Here is a 22,416-nt window from a genome sequence, read left to right as displayed (position 1 = left end):
CCCCCCGGAGAGGAGGAGCCGTCCCGAGGCCCCGCCCCTTCCGGAGGCGGAGGCGGAGCCAGAGCGCACCTGTAGAAGGACCACTTGAGGAGGAAGAGCTTGGCGGCCTTGGGGAAGCCGGCGCTGCCCTGGTAGGGCTTGAGCACCTGGCTCACGACGCCGTCCAGCCAGGCCGCCCACTGCTCCAGTGAGTTCTGCTGCTGCAGGGTCACCTTGAAGTCCTGCTCCAGCCGCTGCACCACGCGGTCCTCGCAGCGGCACACCCACGAGGCCTGCTCCTGGAGGACGGCCGGCAAATGCCCGCGGCTCAGCCGCCGCCCCGGGGCCGCGCTGCCCTCACCCGCGCCGCGCTCGCCGGCCCCGTCACGCGCTCACCTGCACGTTGGCGAAGTCCACGCGGTTGAGGTCGCTCAGCATCTGGTTGATCTGCGCCGTGTTCTGCAGCACGGCGCGCGCCGCCTGCGCCAAGTGGTTGAGCGACGTGTAGCGTCGCAGCGTCTGCGCGAAGGCGCCGGCCGCTGCCACCTGCGGGGCCGGATGTGGCAGGTGGCGGATGTGCGCGTGGACGGTGCGATCCCCCCTCCCCCATCCCCTGCCCCATCCGCTGCAACTTCTCTGAGCCTTTCCTTCTCCTAAAAGGGAGGGATGTACCTCGTTGCTTTTGTTGGGAGATCAAGGGGTCGGGATTTTCAAACTTCGGGTGGACACCCAAAGTACGGGGCAAAAAAAAAAAAAAAATCAATATAATGTGTCTGACCCGCATTATTATTATTTTTAATGAAAGGACACAAGAGAAATTCTCAGAGGGCACTGGCTAGAATGTCAGGTTAGGGAAGGTGGGGTGTTGTCCATCTTGGTCACTGCTGTGCTCCCAGCATGGAGAACAGTAGATGCTCAATAAATGTGTGCTGAATAAATGAATACATTTATTCATTTTTTTTCATTGGATCCAGCTTCTACTCTTTCCACCTCTCCACTCCTCACCCCCTGTCCAGTGCACCCAGGAGTAATGCTTCAGATGCCCAGTTCCATATAACTGTCTCCTTGACATTTTAAGGACAATGAAAACCCCCTTTTCTTCCTTTTATTTTTATTTATTTTTCTTCCTTTTCTTTTTTTGCTCAAGAGCAAGCACATCACATCTACTTCCTCACATCAGAGTAGTTTGTGTACAAAAACACCACAGAGGGGTTGTGTTTCAGAAGTGGGCACCTGAGGAAGCCGGTTTGTGAAGGCAATACCCAAAGCTCACTCTGAGGGACACGCGTGGGGACAGATCCCATGGCCTCTATCAGGGAGAGGAGCCCAAGGCCCCCAGCCCGCAGTCCCACGGCCGGGTGGCAGGATGTGGGCTGTGCACCCAGGCTGGCCGCTCAGCGCCCCCTCCGTGAGCCCGTGCCCAGAAGCCCCGTCACACCCTCACCTTCACACGCAGCATCTCCTCAGGGATGTTCACCATAGCGTGGGTGAGCCAGCTCTCCAGGCTCTTGGCAAAGTTCCGGATCGCTTGGGTCAAGGCACCTGCGGGCGGCAGCAGGGGCTGATCGGGACTGTGGAGGGGGGGGATGGGGGGGGCAGCGGCGGGGCGGCCGTCCTGCACTCACTGGGGATGGGCCGCAGCACGTCGGGGATGAGGATCTCCACCAGGCCCTGGTACAGCACGTTGTCACAGTGCTTGGTCCACTGCAGCACTGGCTCAAACTTGGAGAGGAGCACCAGGCTGGCCTTGGGCAGCCGCTTCTCAGCCTCGTCGTGCCTGTGCACACCCGCCCCAGCCCCAAGGTCAGGCTGACACGGGCCCGACGCCCCCGGGGTCAGACGGGGAGCTTATACGCCCGCTGCCGGGAGGAAATGGCTTAGCGAGGCGTGCTATCCCAGGCACTGAGTGTCGGACTGATACACGAGCACTGAAGTGTGGGTCAGGAGGTCATGGGCACCCCACAAACTGCAGGGCTCAGGCAGATACCGCCCTTCCACCTGAGGTCCGAGGTCTGGCTACCCCAGCCCCGGGCGCTGACTCTCACCATGCCCGTCCCCCTTTCCCTCCTCCCCATCCGCCCCCCGCCCCCAGGGACTCACACAGCCAGCGGAGGCGCCTCGTTGGGCTGGCTGAGGTTGTACCTCCAGAAGGTTTTCCACAGCGTCTCCACCAGGGTGAACTGCAGGTTCACCATGACATCAACAATGGCCTGTTGGGGAGGCCGGATGCTCAGGGACGTGGCGGGGCAGGGGGGAGGGGGGGGCGGCAGCATGGCTTTCCCTCGCCCCTGCCCACTCACCCAGCTGCCCTACCTCACAGTGTTCCCGGTACAGGACCTGAAAGGCCTTGATATCCCCAGGCCCGATGCCCTCGGGGAGCACTTTGCCCTGGAGGTCAAGCTCTGAGAAGTCAGGGAGACTCCTTGAGGCATCTGGAGGCAGGAGGGGACACCATGAGGCCCTTTATCCTCCACCTGCCTGCCCCCCTCAAGGCTCTCCCTGGGATCTTATCAAGTTGTCAGCACTTTCCTCCCAAGCGGGGCTCTGCCCTGGGCAGTGGGGAATGAGGAGGCTCTGGGAAGGCAGATGGAACCACCTGCACGCTCTCCAGAGGCCTCAGACCCCGGCCCGGATGCCGCCCCATGGGCCAGGGCGCTCTCACCCAGGAACTGCTGGTACTGCTGGACCTGGGCGCTGATATCGGACAGCCCGGTGGCCTGCTGTGGCCCCACGGCCACACCGTTGGTCATGCCCTCCATCTTCTGGATGGGCTTGAGCCTGGAGAAGGGGTGGGGTTGGGGCACTGAGACAGGCCAGCACGCCCCTCCCCGCCCGCCAGCACAGGGTCCGGCCCCATCCTCCTACCTCTGCTTCTGCGAGAAGGGCTGGCCCCGCATGGCCATGTGCTGCTGGTCCTCCATCAGCCGCAGCAGGGGCGAGCTGGCTTTGATGCGCAGGCCATAGTAGTGGTATTTGGAGTTGCCCCTGAGAGGGAGGCAGAGGCTGAGAGCTGGGCTGGGGGGCCTCCAGTTGTCCACTGGGGACCTTCACATCACCCCTGCTTCCCCCTGCCTGGAGGCCAAATAGCCTGGGGCAAGACCCATGTTCCACGGAGTCAGGGGGTGCTGTGCTGGGGAAGGGCAGGGGCTGTGAGTGCCAACTGAGTTCTGAGAAGACAGGGCCAGCATCTGGGGCACTCCTCGACCTCCGATCCTGGCACGGGGCAGGAATCACCAAGTACTTGTTGACTACTAGTTGTAACAACTTGCCAGGCCCTGTTCTGAGCACTTAGCATAAGCAAATGCCCGTGTTCCTTATCCCCGTCCTATGAAGGGTGCTCCTGGCACCCTCCGGGGACAGAGGAAGAAACTGTGGCACAGACAGACGCAGTACTTTGCCCATGGGTTATGCATGTGTAAGTGAATGAGGGGACACTTAAGCCGGGAATTGGACCCAAGAGAGGAGCAGGGCTCACCCCAGGGAGGTGTGAGGGTTGCAAAGGAGAAGAAGGGAAGGGTGGGTTCAGGGGAAGCCCCTTGTTCCTTCCCACATGAATTCAGACTTGAAGGCGCTGATTAAAGCACCAACAGTGTGCAGCTCCCGCACTCTCAAGGTATGTGCATCTCGGCACTGGGAGCCAGATCAGCAACAAGAAAAGCAACACAAAAGGCATGTGGGACAGTGCTCCGCGGTAAGGAGGGAAAGCAAGCAGGAAAGGGGGTGGTGGGGAGTGTCAGGGAGGTGGCAGGTGGGAAGGCTTCAGTTTCGGTTAAGGGGGCCAGGGGGCATTGGAGTAAGGAACCGGGGAAAAGCGCAGGAAGGAGAAGGCAGAGCTGGCGCAAAGGCCCTGGGGTGGGTGTGCGTGTGTGTCAGAGGCGGGGGCCAGTGGGGCTAGAGCAGAGTGAGTCACGGCCCTGGAGAACTTGGGGTGGGGGCGGGCCTTGTGGCTTCAGGGGGTGGGTGGCCCACCTGGTGCCCAGCCGCCGGGTGCGCAGGCCCATGAAGACAGAGCGGATGAGCTTGCCGAAGGAGGCGGCGTTGACGGGCTCCAGCTTCTGCTCCTGGCAGTGCAGCAGGTAGTGACAGTAGAGCGTGCTCCGCGGCAGGCTCACCCCCTCTGCTGTTTCGTAGTTGTCCAGGAGCCACTGAACCTGCAGCCGCACCAGGGACAGACAGCACCAAGAGTCACTGCAGTTTCTCGGGGGCTCCCTGCGAAGGCCTCTCTGTACCTATTTCCAACTGTGATCCTGACAGCATGGCGGGGGGGATGGGACTAAACCTCATGGAATTCTCTAGAACTACACTGTCCAATGGAGTTGCCACCAACCACATACAGCTATTTAATTTATACTGAGTGGAAGAAGCCAATGTCAAAAGGTCATGTGGAGGATGATTCATAGAACATTCTCAGAATGACAGCATTATAGAAACGGGGAGCGGATTCATGGTTGCTGGGGGTTAGGGATGCCGGGAGGGAGCAGGGCAGAGGTTACTATGAAGGGAGAGCAGGAGGGCGATCTTTGAGGCAATGGAACAGTTCTGCATCTTGACCGTAGTGGTGGTTTCCCAAATGCATACCCGTGATAAAAAGATATAAGTAGACAGCCACACTGTAGCAAACCCAGTTTCCTGATTCCAGACTGTACTGCAGTGGGGTAACCGGGTTGGGGGGGGGGCGGCCATAGGATCTCCCTGTACTATTTTTGCAACTTCCTATGAATCTATGATTATATCAAAATAGTTTAAAGAAAAACAAACGCGGGCGCCTGCTCTCCCTCTCCCACCCCCCCCTGCTTGTGTTCCCTTTCTCGCTGTCTCTAAAAAAAAAAAGAAAGAAAGAAAAACAAACGCAACTCAGTTCCTTGGTGACTCCAGCCACATTTTAGGTGCTCACTAGCCACACGTGGCCAGAGGCCTCTACACTGAACAGCACAGACGGAATATTTCCATCACTGGAAAATGTTCTGCAGCACAGCACTGTTCTAGTGAACCATGTTTGAAAACTTCGGGTAAGGACGCGTTACGGGATCATGAAATCAGTTAGGTGGGTCACAGCCAGCATTTAAAAAAACACTAGAAGCCGGGCTGCATGGGTGTATAAGGGAGGGTCTGCCTGCTTTCCGAGAAAGTTTCTGTCTTGATTATGTAGTCCAGGATGGGTTGCTAGGTCAAAGGGCGGTAGTTAAAATCACCCCAGACCCCAAGCTCCAAGAGGACAAGGACCGCCACGGGACCACCCGGCCCTGACCCGTCCACAGTCACAGAGCCAGCGAGGGGCCCTCCCCAAGCAACTGCATACAGCCCATGTCTGGGCAGAGAGAGGTCATCTCGCTGCCTTCCGGATGCACAAAGAACCTTGCTCAGGGCAGCTCCCCCCATGCTGGTGCCCGCCTTTCCCACCCCTTGCTCCACACCCACCATCCTCAGTTTTATACAGTCACAGGAGACAAGCCCCTTGGGGCACTGCTCTAACAGCTTCATGCATGTGAGCTGAGGCCCAGAGAGGCTGAGTAACTTGTCTGAGGCTACCCAGCGAGGATCTGATCCCAGAATATCTGCATCTGAGGACTCTGGTGCCACGGTTACGGTGGCTGATGGTGGCGACTGACCACGCCCACCCCACCGCCCTCCCCTCCTTCCCCCTCAGCCCCCCTCCTCCCACTGCGGGCCTCTGCTGGGGCCCGAGGTGGTACTTACAGTGGCTGGCGAGGCACGGGTGGTGTGGGAGTAGGACTGGCTGGCACTGCCCAGCATGTAGCCGCCCTGGATCACATAGGTGCCCGCTCCGCCGCCGCCGCCGCCGCCCCCCCCGCCGCCGCCTCCCCCGCCGCCGCTGCCTCCGCCGCCGCCCCCGCCGCCGCCGCCGCCGCCGCCGTTGCTGGCCCCAGCCCCGCTGCTGGTGGAGCTGCCGACCACCTGGCCGCCGGACACGTACATGGGCACGGAGCCGCTGCTGGCCACCGCCTGGGAGGTGGCGGGCGTGCTGACCTGGGCGGCGGTGCCCGCGGCCTCGTAGTAGCTGGCGCCCGCGGTCTGGGTGTACAGCGGCGTCTCCGGGTAGGGGTAGGTACTGGAGCGGCTGGGACAGAAGCAGAGGGAGGAGTCAGAGGGCCAGGGGTCCGACGGAGGGGGCTCCTGCGGGGCGGGGGGGCGGGGAGCGGCAGCCCCGAGGCAGCCAACAGTCAGCCAGCTATGCGGGACCAGGCACCCCCCTCCCCAGGGCCTGGTGCGGCACAATTTCTCATTTAATCGTCCAAGTGGCCCCTGGCATGGGAGTCCACATGTCAGATGGGAAGAAGCCAAGACGGAGCGGCGAGGTCACTCGGAACAGGCCCCACACTTCAGTCAATCCAAGAAAAAAAGACTGAGTACCTACTGATGCTGGACACTGTTCTAGGCACTGCAGAGCCAGCGGTGGGTAAGACAGAGGAGGCCCTGCCCGGGGCTTAACGTGGTGGTGGGGAAGCCAGAGGAGAAGCAAGCACGAAGGTCAGTCAAGGGCACTGCAGAAGGTGGGCCGTGCCCAGGTGGTAAATGAGGCAGGAAGAGGGTGCTGGAGAAGGGGAGGGGGTTTCTATTTCTGCATCCAGTGACCCCCCCCCCGGGGAGCCACTCAGCGATGACTTTTGGAGTGTAGAGGCATGTCCCTTTGAGGCAGCGACATATCGTGCCCTGCAGCCTTCTCAGGCCATCCCAGGACCTAAGTCAGAGGATGCAGGTGTGAGGCTGAGGTCGTCACAAGAGAGGGAAAATGGGGCTATCTTTAGAGGAATGTTAAGTGAAAGGTGACAGGATCCTATGGACAGGTGACAGAGAAAAAGGAAGGTCCTGCCAAAGAAGAAGCTCCAGAACATTCTGTCAGGTGAATGGAAGAAGTGGGGGGAAAGTAAGGATGGCAAAAAGTAAGGATCCAGACAAAAGTAAGGATTTCCGGAAGAGGGGAGAGATGAAGCCCCATTTCATATGTCCGTCTGCTTCCGTGGCGGTGGAGGCCCCATGGAGGGTGGCAGGTGTCGCACAAGACATCGTGGGGCACAGTTTTGATTTCAGAGCCCTCTTGACATATTAGTGACTAAAAATAACATCAAATGTTAAAAATCCCAAAAGGAAGCAAGGCCTGCCTCAGAAGGCACCGCTGGAAGTCTCCTGAAGGAAGCGGGGGAGGGAGGCAGCAAAGAGAGGGACGGGGGGTGGGGGTGGGGGAATGGCGGGAGGCGTGGTCACCGAGGTGAGCCCCCTGCCTGATGGACACCAAGATGCAGCTCTTGATCGAAGCACCCTGGTCCACGTGACCGTAAGGGGCAGGGAGCAGCACCAGGCAGGGGCCACAGCTGGCCCGGCCCGGCCCGGCCCGGCGCCCCACATGCTCCAAAATGTGGCTTCGGTAACTATCTGCTGAATGACTGACTGAATGTGTGCGTCTCTGGACGCCGCCTGGACAGAGCCAGGGACAGAGGAGCAGGGCCTGTGGCTTTGGCCAGGGTGGGAACCCAGGCTGCCGAAGGGCTGGGAACCCAGTAAAAATCCACCACAAGAGAGAGACAGAAGACACAACGCCGCTAACGACTTCGCACGGCGGAAGAATCTGACGGCAGTGACGGGCTACGTGCGATCACACATCCTAATCACGGAGGGAAGAATTCAAACAGAAGCAAAGGACAGATGCTACCGGGGGAGGCACAAGGAGCCGGCATGGCACCACAAGGCTGGGGCTTGTGCCTCAGCTCTGCTTCTAACACCCCTGGAGGCCCTAGGGGGCCGCACTCTTTTCCGGAATGGCCTCTGTGCTCCCCACCCACTCTGGCCAACTGCAAGGCTAAGAGACTGGCAGCACCGGAAATACATCAACAGAACTATGAGGTAGCTGGATGCCATGGACCATGACTCAGGTGCCAGGGTCATGCCCCCTGGGATCTGCCACAGCATCATGACCCAGGGACCGAGATGCTCTAGGAGCGAATCCCCAGCATCATGCCCACATGGGACAGGGGTGGGGATGTAAGAAAAAAAATCAACAACAGACAAATGTAAAGAAAACCAATGAAAACTTCCAAAAATTAAAACAACAATCACTTAATCCTGGAATTATTACTACGGACGATGGGAGGGGGAAGGTGGTGTGCGGAGGGTCCTGGACAAGAAGGAGCCAGAGCTGGCTCGAGGGCAGGCCTGGGGCGTGGCATCTGCCCGGTGTCTGTGTGTGCAGCAGGGAGCAGGGGTCACCCCAGGACGACTGGCTACGTCGTCCATGCTCCATCTGCACAGTGGGGCACCACGCAGCCGTTAAACAGGGTGACTGGGGGCCGCTCAGAGAAACTCGCAAGAGTGTCAACATACACAGCTGGGGTAAGAAATAAGAGACAGAATACTTTGCCTGTTTCTGCACAAAAAAGGGGGTAGTTTCTATTCTCAGAGTATCTCTGGGAGGAAACAAAGAAACGGGTCACAGCACCTCCTTTGGAGCAGGGTTGGGGTCGGCAGTGAAGATTTCCTTTTCACTGTTTAACATTCCCTCTTACTTAAAAAATTCTGTCTTGTAAAAATTAAATTTTCTTTTTCCTTTTCTAAAAACCAGGCCCATCTGACTCCAAAGCCCTAACTGATACTGGGATGCCTTTCCCAAGCTGTGAGGGTCCCCTCTGCTTTGCCCCTGCCAGATGGCTGCTGGCTATCCTTGGGAAGCACCCACCACCTGCCACCTGAGGCCTTGAAGTCTGGCTGGTCTGCTTGGGGCTCGGACTCAGGCCTCAAGTCCTAGCAGGGTCCTGGGCAGACCTAGATCTCACCTGCTGTCCCCTCCCACAGCCCTCTGCCCACTCACATCGCACTGGCCGTGTAGCTGGCGTCACCGCCCTCCACATACTGCACTTGGCTGGAGTACACGTGTGGGACAGGCACCTGCTGGAGCTGCTGCACCTGGTGTGGGGGGAGGGCACACAGAAGGTCAGGGGTGGGCCCACTTCTCTGCCTCTGTCCCTAAAGGGCCGGTGGCTGTCCAAGCTCACAAGGATGCCTGGCTCCCCGGCTGGAAGGTTGCATTTCTGGGCTTTCTGGACACATCCTGGACAGGGCCAGGGGTCAGAGGCCCAAGGGCTGCAGTCTCAGCCAGGGCTGGGAATCAGGCGAAGCTGTGTCAGGAGAAGCCAAGACTCTGTGCTTAGGCTGGGGACAGCAAGAGTGGGGCCTGAGGTGAGGAGGGCTGAGGGACCCCAGAGTCCTACTGCGGGTGTGAACGTTGGATCCCAGGAGTAGAGCCAACCACTGGGACAAGGCTGTCACTAAAGCTAAAGTTAAAGCCTGAAACTGCGTACAAACAGGGCCTCGCGGGTGGAGCCTGCATCAAGGGAAGGATCCCTGTCTGCAGGGGCGCGGCCTGGAAACTAAGTACAGGATGTTAGGGGCGGAGTCAGAGGTCAGGGGTGGGGCCCCGGTTTGGGGGACGGAACCTGGAATGACTGACAGGGCCTCAGGGGCGGGGCCTGAGTTTCCCACCCCATCCCCCCACCCGTCTGTGGGAGCGGAGCCCGGGACCTGGAACCCGCCTTGGGGGTGGGGGTGGGGTCAGAGGCGGGTCCCCAGACTGGCCGCGCCGAGGTGCGGGGGAGGGGGCTTCAGGGCTTGCAGGGCCTGACGGGCAGCCCGGGGCCGGGCGCGGGCCGGGGCCGGCGGATCCCGCCCCCGCCCGCCCGATGCCCCCCGCCCGTACGTCCGCCACCTACTTTGAGGGCCGTGGCGGCCGTGCCGAACACTAGCACCTGGGGGACTCTCTGGATCCTGACCCTCTGGTCGGGGCTGGCTCGGGCCGGGAGCCCGGGCAGTGGCTCGAAGACCACTTTCTGCTGCGGCAGGAGCAGGTGCGGGGGCAGCACGCCCACCAGCTCCACCCACTGCTCGGCGCCCGGCTCGTAATGGGGCGGCGGCGGCTCGGGGCTGCCTAGCTGCGGGACCTCGCCGCTGCACGCGGGCGGGAGCGGCGGCGGCTCCGGGGCCAGCGCGCTCGGCCGGGGCCCGGGCGTGCGTGGCCGGGGCGGCGGCTCCGGCGGCGGCGTGGGCCGGGGCTCCTGCTGCTCTGCCTTCCTAGCGGGAAACTGACTGCCTGAGCTCTGGAGGACAAACAGAGACACTGGGGGGTCACCGGGGGCGGCCGCGGGCGGGGCGCCAGGCCTCCGCCGCCCAGCCCACCGGGTCGCTGAGCTCACCAGCAACCCGACAGGTCTCCCACCCGGTGTCTCTGGGAGGGGAGAATCCAGATCCCTCTCTTAGCAAAACCTGGGCCCTTGAACTGACAGGTGCCCGGGGGTGGGGAAAGTGGGAAGGCTCCAAGACCGAGTCTGCAGCCCACAGCCCCAGGTGGAGCCTGGAGCGGGGCTGGGGCCCTCGAGGATCCCCAGCTCCATTCCCTCCCCGCGGCCTGAAGGGCCTGCACCCCTCCCCAGCCCAGCCCGGGCCCAGTCCCAGTTTGCCCAGAGGCAGGTGGAGGAGGCACGCACCTCTTGAGCCACGTGAACTGGCGGGAGCCCCTGCACCGTGAGCTGCTGCACGGGGCCGGCTTTGGGCGCCTGTGGAGTGGCTTGGACCACGGACCTCTGAGGAGGGAAAAGGCAGGTCAGACTGTGGTGACCGTGGTGCCCCTGGTGGCCCACCCATCCCCGAGTCTCCCCCGCCCCATGCCCACAGGAACCCATGTAAGCGTCAGGGCAGCCTGGTGAGAAAGAAGCCACCATTCTGCAGCTTTTCCCTGCTCGCCCTTTTAGATTCATCGCTATGTTCACTCTGGGCACCCAGTTACCCATGTGAACAGAGGCTCATCAAAGTGAGGCCAACAGGAAGTGTCAGAACTGAAGTTGAACTTGGGTCTGAGTGAGGGAGTCCTTGCTGTCCCCCCTTGCTCTCTCCATGGGTTATCCCACACCCCCACATCCATGGTGCTTCGGAGATCCTGATATCACCCTCAGGGCACACAGTGAAGGACAGACGCTGGGGTGGGGTGGGGGGCTGGTGCTGAGTGGTGGATTAGAACTCAAACCCAGGCCTGGATGGTCCGAGGGTCTGTGGTACGCAGCAGGAACATCTGTGAATCCTTCAGAGTGACGTTTCTGCTTTCCTTTAGGGGAAGAGTCTATGGCTTTCATCTGGTTTTCCAAGGAGTTTGGAACCCCGCAACTGGAGTGATAACAACCAGATGGCAGACACCCCTTGCCACTTCACCTGCTCCAGCTGCCATCACTGACAGCTCAGAGCAATAGCCTCTGGGGGTCCCCAGAATCCACCCTGTAGTCTGAGGAAGAGCCTCTGCCCCTCCCAAAGGCTGGCCGTGGATTTGGAGCTTGGGCCTCCCCCTGAGCTCCTTAGGGGTAAGCCAGGACTTGGCCTTGGGGCTTCCTCCAGGCAACTGGGCCCAAAGAGGCCAGGTTGTTTCTCAGAGTTTTCAGCGCCTGTCCAGCACCCGTGAGGACCAGATTTCATCCCCCAGCAGCCCCGACCACCCTGCCCCCAGGCTCCCAGGGCAGAAGCCATTATTTAGACAAGGATGCTGAGTCTGGAGTGAGGAAGAGGCGCTTGCCAAAGGCCCGGGGGGCCTGCTGAGGCTATACCCCCATCTGCTTGGCTCCCACAGACAGTCAAGGACGCTGCAGAGGCTGCCTGGCCAGGACCCCTTGCCCCAGCCACTGCCCGCCTTGGCCTGGCACCTCTTGGGTGACGGGGACACTCTGCTGAACGCCATGGACCTGCAGCTGCTGTGGCACTGTGCCCGTGGGGGCCCCAGCCGTCTTGCTGGAGGAGCTGTTGGCCTGCACCGGTGACCGCTGCAAGGGAAGGAGACATGGGGGCGTCGTCTGGGCACCCAGGCCCTGACAAAACCCTTTTCAGGAGGGCTCTCCCAAGAGCTGTTTGGGGAGGGTGGCAGGCCGTAGAGGTCTCAACCTCCTAGGTTGGTAACTGGCCGAATCCCATGAACCCGAATGCCTAGTCCCTGCCCCGATCGCTCCCAGGCAAAGCTGGGGATCCGGCCCAGAGGTACTGGTAGGGGGACCCATCCTCCCCAGCGAAGATGGCCTCAGCTCAGAGGTCACCCGTTGCCTCCACAATCAGAGAGACTGCAGCCCTGAGGTGAGGAGGGTTAGGTGAGGGAATCCCCACGTAACAGATGAGGTTGCTAAAGCACAGATGGGAAGGGACGTCCCAAGGCCACACAGCTGAGTGGTAGCGCCAGGCACTGACCCCGGACTGGCTACAGGTCCCTGTTGGCTCTGGGCCATGCTGTGGCACTTCGTATCATTAGCTGTTTTACACATAGAAAACACTGGGCTCAGAAGGCCCCACGGGCCTGGCCAGAGTCCCCCAGGAAGAACGGCTGAGCTGGGGGTCTGACCCCAAGCTCCTGATGCTGCCACCCATGCTCCCAGCCACCCATGGTCTGCTTGCCTCCAACACCCTCGTTGGTGTCGGGGGGCAGGTCCCCAGAACCCACCCTTGTAGTCTGAGGAAGAGCCTCTACCAGCCCTAAGCGGGGCTGGGGGGCCTCCTTTCCTTCCTGGGATACAGAGTCCTGAAGTGGAGCTGTGAGGCCCATCTCAACCTGGGGGGGAAGCTACCTCCTCCTCCTGGAGCCAGCGGGGCCATGAATCAGGCAGCCAAGCTACCCAACCTGGGCTGAACAAGGACTCTGGAGGAGCAAGTGGGCTTGGGGGGCAGGGACCCCTCCAAGTATACTCTGGGGGTACATGGCCAACCTGGGGAGAGAGGTTCAGGGAGGGCAGCTGATGGGGCCACGACCTACCTCAGGGGGTGAGTGCACCTGCTGGGGGCCATGCACCGTCAGGGAAACCTGGCCACCCTTGCCGCCTGGGGCTGTGCTCTGCACCACCAGACGCTGCGTGGGGAGAGCCTAGAGCCAGGAGGGAAAAGGACCACAGTTGACTCACAACAGCTCGCCCGGCTTTCCTGAGCATCTGGCACCGTACCAGGCGATGTCCTAGTGCCACACACCTGTTAGCTCCCGGAACTGCCCCAACAGTCCCAGTACAGCACTGACACCAACCCCACTTCACAGACGGTGACAGAGAGACTCAGGATGGCCAGAGTCCTCGCCCGAGGTCCTGGAACCAGCAAGTGGCAGAGCGAGGGTCTGTGTCCAGGGAGCCTGGCTCCACAGGCCATGCGGAATCGGCTCCCACCCTTGAAGCCTGACAGGACTTTGCCCCGTTCTGTGCTGAGCCCCCCCACCCTGCTCACAGCCTTCTGGGGAACAGACCACTGCCACGCACTCAGTCCCTGTGCTAGCTACGGGCTCCTGGCTCCTAACTGGCAGGGGTTCTCTGCTTTGAGACACGGGCTGGACCTGAAAGTCACCTTCCTTACTGCAACTCCTCAGTTGTGTCTATTAAGAGAACTCATGCAGGTGGTCCTTCCCCGATGGGCCCTGACTGCCATGGTCTCACTCGCTGGAGGCAGCAGGCGCAGAGGCCCCCAGACGGAGCCTATGTCCTTGCTGCTGGTGAGGGCAGATCTGAGCAGGCCACAGGGAGTTGGCTGTGCCCCCTGGGGGAGGCTGTGAGGGCTGGGCCGGGTGTGGCAGCCTTACCTGCTGGGGCACTGGGATGTTGGTGAGCTGGAGGGGTGACACGTGGCCCGGCTTGGCCTGCACGCTCGTCTGGACCAGCAGACGCTGTAGGGGCAAGGAGTAAGGACCTGAGCCATGCCAGCTTCCCCGGGGAGGCCTGGCCCAGGTGGGTGGAGGGTGGCTGAAGTGAACAGCTTGGTAAGAACATGGGAGCAGACGGCTCTGGCAGCGGGGCAGGACGGGAGGCCAAGTTCCCATGGCCACGGTCACCGCTGCCCCTCTCATGTACCCTCCCAACCCGCCCCCGGGGGAGGAGTGTATCCTACCTGCTGGGTGCCCTGCACCTGCTGAACCACCTGAGTGGGGACTCCGGTCTGGCTGGCTGTGGAGCCTGGGCTGGCCTCCGATACAGTCTCACTGGCCCGCATAGCGCCTTCTGGAGGAGGGGTCACTGGGTCAGCTCCGCCTGCTGTCCCCACCCCCACCCTGAGCCTGAGCCCGAGCCCATGAGAATGGACGGTGGAGCCTGAAGCGGATCCCTGACAGGGCCGGGCCTCTCCAACAATCCTGCCTGCCTCCTGGCCGGCCCTGACACTGCCCACTGGGGTGAGCCATAAGGCCCTAGGATCCTTGACATGCAGAAGCAGCCCCACCCCACCCCACCTCTCCTCGTCCCAAAGCCAGACCAGAAGGGGTGACTGAGGAGCAGATGCAGCAGAGGCCCGGAGGGCTGGATCCCTTTTCCCAACAGATAGGATTTGTGGAACTGGCCTCCTACCCTGGGGTCTCAGCAGCCCTAGAAGGACCAAGGTGCTGGGGCCACCTTCTTCAAGATGACTCCTGGCTTCCCAGGAATAGAAGGTGGTCAGAAGAGTGACCCTAGAAGGCCTTGCCAGCCTGTGGCCAAGCACCCCCTCCCTCCCCACTGTCCCAGCTTCCCTGTCCTCAGTGGGATGGGGGCAGGAGGGGGCTGGGAGGGGGGCAGGCAGGTACTCACGCTGACAGGCAGCCGAGAAGCGGCAATCGTAGAACATGGTGCCCCTACCTCCCTCCTGCCCCCGTCTATCTAGGGAAACCTGCCCCACACTCCTCACTCCTTGCCCACCTCTTTGGGAACAGCAGGGTACGTGGGCGGCTTTATACCCGCAACCTTGGGGAGCTAATCCCCCCGGTGGATGCAGAGCTCCCCAGCTGCCCTCTTGGAATAAACACTCTCCTCTGAGCAGGCACGGCCGAAGCAGGGCCTTCTCTGGGCTGGGGCCTTGCTATGAAGTCAGGAGGGAGGCTGGTACCCGGAGATACTATTGGGCGGGCACAGGTCAAGTTTCATGCACATCTCACTGAGTGATTAACAAGGGAGCTGAGAAGGGGAGAGGCACAGAGGGCAAGTGTCCCTGAGAGACGCTGGATGGGAGGCCCCCCACCCCAGCCAGGACACCATTCATCCTGCCCCTTCCGTGTGTCCTGGCTTGCTCCCAGCAGTTCCAGAGGCCAGGTTGGGGCTGTGGGGAGCATATGTGCCTGCCCTTCCTCCAATGTGCTACCAGGAGCCAAGGTCCCAGTGCCACCTCCTGGGGGGTCCCCTGGCAGGACAGGAGGGTGGTGGGCAAGGAGTAATAGGAGTGACTAGAGTGCTTCCAGTGCCCCAGCTGCTGTGCTAGGGTCTTCCTGGGTAGTTGGAGACAGAAGGAACTTTTATTACCCCCATTATCGGATAAGGCGAGAGACTGGGAGAGAGGAAGTGATCTGCCCAGCTGGGAACTGACAAGCCAGGATTCTGGCCCATTATCTGTGCCCACATAAACCTCACATTGTGCATGGAATCTAGAGCTTCAGGTCATGCTTGGGCTGACACCCCAAGGGCAGTGGTGAACAGTAAGGTGAGGATCTATGGGAACGCCGTAAGGACCAGAGCATCCTCACCCTCCAAAGTGAGGAGCTGGGCCTCAGCTATGTGGGGACACAGGGAGAGGGGCCTGGCCAGGGCAGAAGGGCAGTCCCAGGTAGATGCAAGAATCTCAGGGACCAAGTCTGGGTCAGAGCTCATGAATGTGTTATGTACTGGGTGTAGGGGGAGTGGTGGCCAGATGCGGGAGGTGGTGTTGGAGGAAGCCTCCCATTGGCCACATGTGGGACAGGCACTGGAACCACCTCAGGCCTACTTGGCCAGCTGCCTCCGCAGCCAATTCCAGGAGACACCATTTCCTACGTTTGGCTAGAATCTTCCCTTGCACCCACTTAGGCTTCTGTGAGCAGTGAGGGAGGTAGCCCTCACTGAGATGGGCCCCTGGGGAGAAACCTGAGAAAGCCCTAAGTCACGTGAGGGGCCCCAGCACACCTGGGTGTCTGTGGGACACAGGGAGCCAGGCCCAGCCCAAGGAATGGCACCCAACTGCGGCAGCCTCGGGCAGGTTTTGCCTAGTTCAGGGTGGGCAGTGAGTGGGGGGCTGGCCCCAGCTACCTCCTAGGCCCAGAGGCTCAGATGAAAACACCAAGGCTGATCCTTCCGTCAGTGGGACCCTTAGTATTTGGGAGGCCTGGGGACCTGCTGAGATCAGGGATCTGCCTGGGATGGGGAAGCCCCAGGAAACAGTCTGGGATGGCCCTCAAGGCTGGGATCCCCACATCTGCCAGGCATGTCGGGCTGTACCATGAGGATAAGCAGGTGAGATTCCAGAGTCTACCGTCTGGATGAGAGGCTTCCTGTGTGTGTGTGTCCCTGTCTACCCGTGTCTTGCCCTTGCTCTGTGTGTGTGTGTGTGTGTGTGTGTGTTGGGGGTTGGGGTATGAAGTCTGCGAGCCTCTGCATCTGTCTGTCTGCCTTCTCCATGCTGGGCATGTGCATGAGACCAGGGAGGGCCCCAGTCTCAAGTCTGTAGTCAGGAAGTGGCAGCTGATTTCCTGTCCCTCAATCTGATGAGCATCTCTTCCTCCCTGGGCCCTGCACTTCCCCACTGAGACCCGCTCACATCTCCAATGCTGTGAGCTATGAGGGGGAAGACTGAGAGAAGGCCGAGAGGCCTGATTACGAGCTGGGACCCTACTCCTCAGGGACGATGGGCGGGGCAGTCTGGCTCCCTCCCTCCTGATCCTTTGTTCCTGGAGGTGACTTCAGTCCGGGGCTCCTGAGGGGGGCCTGTGCGTCCTGGGTCCCTTGTCTGTCCTGACCTTGGTTTCCCCATCTGTGCTTGGAGATGCTGACAAACACCCCCCACCCCCATCTCTCTCACGGACACAAGCCGTGCTGGACTCGCAAAGACTCCAAGTGTGAGAGAAGCAGGGAAGGAAGGCTGGCCCCAGACGCTCCTTGAGCCCAGCCCTGTCAGCTGCGGGCAGGCTTGGTTTCACCTTCCTGGGGGTGGCTGCCAGGACCCACAGTGCCCTCCTTACACCTCGAGTGTCGGGCGAGAGGCTGACAGACTGTGAGGACAGGGACTTCCGATCTAGAGGGCTGTTGCTGAGCAGGGAAACTTGAGCTGCCTTCCCATCACCTCCACAGACACCTCAGGGCAGAGCCCACAGGGATTGGGCTGGACGAGCTGCCTGTGGTGTCATTCTCAGCCAGATTCTAGCCTGGGCTCCAGGTTGGGTCCAGCCCCCCCCTCCCCCCACCACCCCCCGCCCATCTCCTCCCTGCGTCTCCCTGGGTCCCTGGTCAGCTCAGATTGCTCTGCTCTGGAGGAGCCCCAGGCGCCTTTACTGGTCTCAGGTACCTCCCCGACCCCCGCCATGCCTGGGACGGGCTCAAGTGGCCCAAAGGCCACCCTTAGATGGAAAGGGACACTAACCCAGGAGAGGGTCATGGAGAAGCGCTGGGAAATCACTGCAAGGGGATGGGGGAGGGGTCAATGGGGCAGCAAGTAGAGTGACAGGTGCAGCCAACCCCCTCTTCCTCAGAACAGATTGAGGAAGCATCACCCAGTCACCCTCCGGGGGACAGCCTCACTGCCACCAGAACAGGGAGCAGCAGGGAAAAGAAAGTCCCCAGGACCCCTGTGAAAGACCATCAAGGTGCCACAAGACCAAAGAAGGAATCCGAGAGTCACACCAGCAGGCCATTCACTGCAGCCCACCCCCACAGAGCAGCCCCACAGTGCAATGGGGGATCGGACGGGGGCGGCGGGGGACAAAGGCCTTGGCCTGTAAGCCCCAGGGACTGCCTGGGCATGCACCAGGAAGAGCTGGAGAGGCTGAGGGGGGGCGAGGAATGTGCCAGGAGTTGGGGTGCTCTGGGGCCTGGAGCCATGTGCCTTTTCCAGACCCTTGCCCTGAGGACCCCGGCCCCCCCAAAGCAGCCAAAGCCAGCACCCGGGAGGTCGAGGGCCAATCGGATGCCCTGGAGGCTGGCCAAAGTCCTCTAGCCAGTGCAGGCAAGGCCTCCCACCTGCTCCTAGCTGCCCAGGGCCGACAGACTGGGAGGGCTGTGATGGGTCAGGCCAGCCTTCGCATGGGCGTTCATGCCACAGAGACGCAGTGTACAGAGCCCTGCCCTCAGGGACAAGGGGATGGACATCACTGCGCTCGTCATCACTTCAGGTGATAATGAGTGTTAAGAAGAAAAACAAAGCAGGGCGCCTGGGTGGCTCAGTTGGTTAAGCGACTGCCTTCGGCTCAGGTCATGATCCTGGAGTCCCGGGATCGAGTCCCGCATCGGGCTCCCTGCTCGGCGGGGGGTCTGCTTCTCCCTCTGACCCTCTTCCCTCTCATACTCTCTGTCTCTCATTCTCTCTCTCTCAAATAAATAAATAAATAATCTTTAAAAAAAAAAAGAAGAAGAAGAAAAACAAAGCAAAGTGAGGACACAGGGAGTGAGCAGTGGAGGTGGGGAGGTGTGGGCATCAGGGAGGTGGCACTGAACCGACACCAGAACACAAGGGACGAGCCACCAGGAGGTCTGGGACGGGAGTGCTCCAGGCAGAGGGCACCGCGAGTGCAAAAACCTGCGGGCCAGACTGAGCCTTGTGGGTTTTGGAGCTGCGGGAAGGCCAGCAGGGCTGGAGCAGGTGTGGGAGGGGGCGGGGGGGCGGGGGCGCGGGGGGTGCCGGGAGGCTGGCGGGCCTCCCAGACCAGAGTTGGGAGGCCAGGAAATTGTCAGCAGGGGGGATACAGGAAGTGTGGAGTTTTTAAAGCCCTTCCCTTGTGGGAGGGGCCACAGGGGGCCAGCTCTCCTCAGATGAGAAAGCCAAGGTCAGGGCTTCTCAGAGAGTGTCCCCAGGGCCACCTGCCTCAGAATCTTCTGGGTTGAACTGGGTTGTGATGGGCTCCCTCTTGGTCGCTGCGGGGGTGGACTGTGACCGGCGAGGGCAGAGGCTGGACCAGGGTAGGGGCCGTGGAGGTGGGAGAGGCGGTGGGTTCTGGCAGCATGTAGGAGATGGAGCCAAGAGGTCTTGCTCAAGAATGGGTAAGACAGGAATCCATGCTGACCCAGGACTGGGGGTGGTATTTATTAGGATGAAGAAGTCTCAAAAGAGGGTGGACCGGATGAGGGGAAAATCCAGGGTTCCATTTGGCCATGCTGGCTTGAGAGGCCCATTCAATCCTGAGCAGATGGGTCAAAGGTGGCTGGGGTTCAGGGCGATAGCCCAGGGCACAGGCCACAACGCGGGCATGTTGTTAGCACCAAGGGGGCAGGGAAAGCTGAGACAGTGGAATAGGCCACCATGAAGGGAGATGAGGAGGAAGCAGCAAAGGGGGCGGAGAAGGGAGGAAGGGGACCAGTGTGTCAGGCGCTTCCCAGGGCCGGAGGAAGAGGAGTACCAAGAGTGACCAGCAGGCGGACAAGATGGGGGCTGTGGGTGACTCCGACTGGGGCGCTGGGTGGGGGGAAGGCAGAGGCAACAGAGGGGAGAGCACCAGTTAAGGAAGGGAGGGTGAATCCTTCAAGGAATTCTGACTTAAAAGGAAGTGAAGACGTGGGCAGCAGCTGAAGGGGTATGGGAACTGAGATTTCTGATTAAATCAGGAACTGTTTCATCTCTGCAGGCTGGTGGGAAAGATTTGTAAAGAGAGGGACCAAGTAACGAGGCCCTGGAGGGGATGGCCTGGGACTCACAGCGCCAGTGGCTGCAGACAACCCTGGGAGCTGTGAGGCTGGCTCGGGGGAGATGGGATCCTTCTTGATATGTGGTGGCACCTGTCCCCAGTGAGGTAGGCAGCGAGGTCAGGGGTAAGGAGTGCAGAATGAGACAAGACGATGGAGGTGGGGGTGGGTTTCTTGCGGCGGGGGGGGGGCATGCTGGTGAGAAAACCTAGCAGGATAACTGGGCAGTGCTGGGAACCCGCGGGAGACCCTGGCTACGTCCATGGCTGGGGTTCTCAGTGTGGCTCTCACGTGACATCCCTCCAGACGAGTCCCTGTGGTAAAGCGTCACCACCCTGAGCCCTCTCTGGGGACCTCCACACTGCCAGGAGCCTAAAGGATGCTGCTCAGGGCCCCGCCTACACCTGTTCTGGTCCCTTGGGGCCATGTCAGTTGCCATGTGTCACTCTATATTGTCCTATCTTCCTAAACCCAGTCTTGACCTGCCCCTTTCACAGCCTCCCAAGATGCCTTTATGATTCCCATCCCTTCCTTATTTTCCACTCTGGAAGGATTGGGCAGGGGGAGGGAGGGGTTCACCACATCCTCCCTCCTCCACTGAGCACACTGGAAACCACAAATGATGCCCAGTCCTGGTCTGAGCTCCGCCTTCTCAGGGGAATGACTACCTGTCCTGACCCTCTGCTCCCAGTTCCTTCTGCTCGGCCCGTCTCCATCCTGGAGGGAACTGGGGCTTGGGGAAGATGGTCTAGGCAAGAATCACAGATGCCACGACCTGAGCCCCCTGGTCACTTTCTCCACGGCCATAAGGGTAGACCACAGTGAGAAACAGAGGTCCTTGCCCACATGATCACGAAATTGCCCAACCAACGGCCTCCCTCAGCCCCTGGGTCCTGCCAGAACCAAAAAGGTTACACCTCCGGGGAGGCCTCCCAGCTGACCTCCCTGAAATGCCTCCGTGAACACCTCACATGTATCCCCTGAGCTCACGAAGCTGTTACCAGCCCTCTGTGGATGAGGAAACAGGCTGAACCGGTGAGAAACGAGGCCAGGCCAGGAGTGCAGCGGCCAGGTGCTCACCCTCCATCTCCAAGAGATGTTTGCGAACTTTAAGTCCACCACCCAGTCCTTTCCTCAAATGGCAGTTGACTTGGGGACAGAGACAGAAACAGCCCTATGAGCTGCCCTGGTGGGAAGGAGTTTAGGTGGACAGAAGCCTCATTGCTTGGCCTGACGACTCCTTCCCCAGAAACACCCCCCAAGTCCCACCGGGGAACCCCAGCAAGTTTGAAAGCTGCTGTGGTGACAGGCACAGACAGAGCTTCAGTCACTGTGCCCCCCGCGCACATCCAGGATGCCGGGCTCCCCAAACTCCTCTCCGAGTTGTTCGCGGAGCACCCTGGCTGCAAGCGCATGTCCACTTACCGGAGACAGTGACCACGATGTACTGCTGGGACGCCGGGGACGGGGTGGGTGCGCCGGCCGGCTGCGGGGGCGTGGGGGTGGCCGGGAGCTCCGTCACGTACTGCTTCTGGCTGCCTGGGGGCTGTGCCTGGGGCTGGGGGCTCTGCAACTCAGTGACATATTGGGGCTGGGGGGTAGCAGCGGTGGCAGGCGGCTGGGGGGGCTGGGGCGCCGCTGGGGGCGGCGGCGGTGGCTGGGGCGGGGCCTGTGGTGGCTGGGATGGTTGCGGGGCTGCCTGTAGCTCAGTAACGTACGCTGGTGTTGCCATGCCAACAGTGGGGAAAATGATAATAAATAAGGCTTTTTTTTTTCTTCCTTGGGAAGAAGAAGAGGAGGAGGGAAACAGAAAAAAAAACAAAAGAAGGAAAAACAAGAATTAATCCACAAGCAGAGGAAACCAGGGACAGTTCCTGGCTCCCTAGAGACACGTTTAGGTTCCTCACTAACTTAATTAAATCGAGGCTGGTGGCCAGATACAATGAACCCATCACTGCAGGGGAACTGGTTATGGACTGAGGCTGGTCTACGCCTCTTCCATTCACCCCTGTTCAGGACTTCTGCCTTCTTCCTTCAGCCCCTGGTGCCTGGGGGACCCCTGCGTCAAGGGGGGGGCCGGGGAGGGTGGGGTCAAATGGTGCATTTCTCCTGAGGGCTCCTGCAGACCGGGCACTGTGCTGAGTGCTTTCTCTACATTATTTCATTTTAAACTTTGCAACAACCGTGTCTGGGTTTGAGTTTGCTCTGCCAGATGAGGAGCTGAGGCTCACAGAGGTTGAGGAGCTTGCCCCAGGCCACACAGCAGGCTGAGGCTGAATCCTGGGCATTCTGAGCACTTGAGTAGTTGGCTAACTGCTGGAAGGTAAAGTCTGGGGAAAGCGGTCTCCAGGCCAGCCTGTCCCAGTTCCTTACATGCCTGCTATCTCGGCTGGGATTCTTGGCTGAGGATCATTCCCAGTGGGGTACCAGAAAGGGGAAGGTGTTTGAGTCCAAAAAGCCCTTAGAGCAGCCTGTGGCCTCAGGGGCTTTCAGGCCTGAACGGACCATACTGGGTTACGACACCAGATGGGGGCTCATCACAGGAAGAGTGCCAGTCTGAGTCCAGGGGCCCTGGGCTGAGAGCGAGCCCTGGCCACAGAATGGGGCCGGCCCAACCAGGCGGAGGCAGCTTTTCTGGCTGCTCAAGGGTCGTGCTCCCTCTTCCAGGTACTGGGCTAAGCACCCCGTCCCTCTTGCTGAGCTCTGTCCCTTCTAGCTCACGGCCCCCCTCCCCGTGCTAGCGCCACCCTCCCTCTCACCCGGCCCCACCTCATCAGAAGATGAGCAAATGGTTTCCCCGCTGCCCACACTAATGGGTGCCATCCCCAACTCC

General features: G+C 60.6%; 1 protein-coding gene across 7 annotated transcripts in view; it reads right to left on the bottom strand.

Moving 5' to 3' along the window:
* RFX1 (regulatory factor X1) overlaps positions 1 to 22,416 on the bottom strand; it is a 31,770-nt gene that overhangs the window by 1,546 nt on the left and 7,808 nt on the right. For 2 of the 7 annotated variants that reach the window (XM_064569854.1, XM_064569848.1), the window contains 17 exons: positions 21,009 to 21,362; positions 13,870 to 13,979; positions 13,565 to 13,648; positions 12,761 to 12,868; positions 11,670 to 11,786; positions 10,470 to 10,565; positions 8,801 to 8,895; positions 5,677 to 6,058; positions 3,949 to 4,130; positions 2,845 to 2,964; positions 2,642 to 2,757; positions 2,293 to 2,411; positions 2,080 to 2,189; positions 1,605 to 1,756; positions 1,424 to 1,521; positions 376 to 525; positions 70 to 278 (listed from right to left, as the gene is read on the bottom strand). In XM_064569854.1, coding sequence (XP_064425924.1) covers positions 70 to 278; positions 376 to 525; positions 1,424 to 1,521; positions 1,605 to 1,756; positions 2,080 to 2,189; positions 2,293 to 2,411; positions 2,642 to 2,757; positions 2,845 to 2,964; positions 3,949 to 4,130; positions 5,677 to 6,058; positions 8,801 to 8,895; positions 10,470 to 10,565; positions 11,670 to 11,786; positions 12,761 to 12,868; positions 13,565 to 13,648; positions 13,870 to 13,979; positions 21,009 to 21,315 — 2,555 coding nt within the window. In that variant the 5' untranslated portion in view covers positions 21,316 to 21,362. Of the gene's footprint in view, positions 1 to 69; positions 279 to 375; positions 526 to 1,423; positions 1,522 to 1,604; positions 1,757 to 2,079; positions 2,190 to 2,292; positions 2,412 to 2,641; positions 2,758 to 2,844; positions 2,965 to 3,948; positions 4,131 to 5,676; positions 6,059 to 8,800; positions 8,896 to 10,469; positions 10,566 to 11,005; positions 11,143 to 11,669; positions 11,787 to 12,760; positions 12,869 to 13,564; positions 13,649 to 13,869; positions 13,980 to 21,008; positions 21,363 to 22,416 lie in introns of those variants that run through there. The other 5 variants (XM_064569855.1, XM_064569859.1, XM_064569866.1 and 2 more) reach the window with 5 other exon arrangements.

Source organism: Mirounga angustirostris, unplaced genomic scaffold, assembly GCF_029215605.1.
Source record: "Mirounga angustirostris isolate CCGP_5_RB_7025 unplaced genomic scaffold, mMirAng1.0.hap1 SCAF_1, whole genome shotgun sequence".
NCBI lineage: Eukaryota > Metazoa > Chordata > Mammalia > Carnivora > Phocidae > Mirounga > Mirounga angustirostris.
The sequence above is the reverse complement of the archived record's forward strand: the minus strand, read 5'-3'. Positions and strand labels throughout refer to the sequence as shown.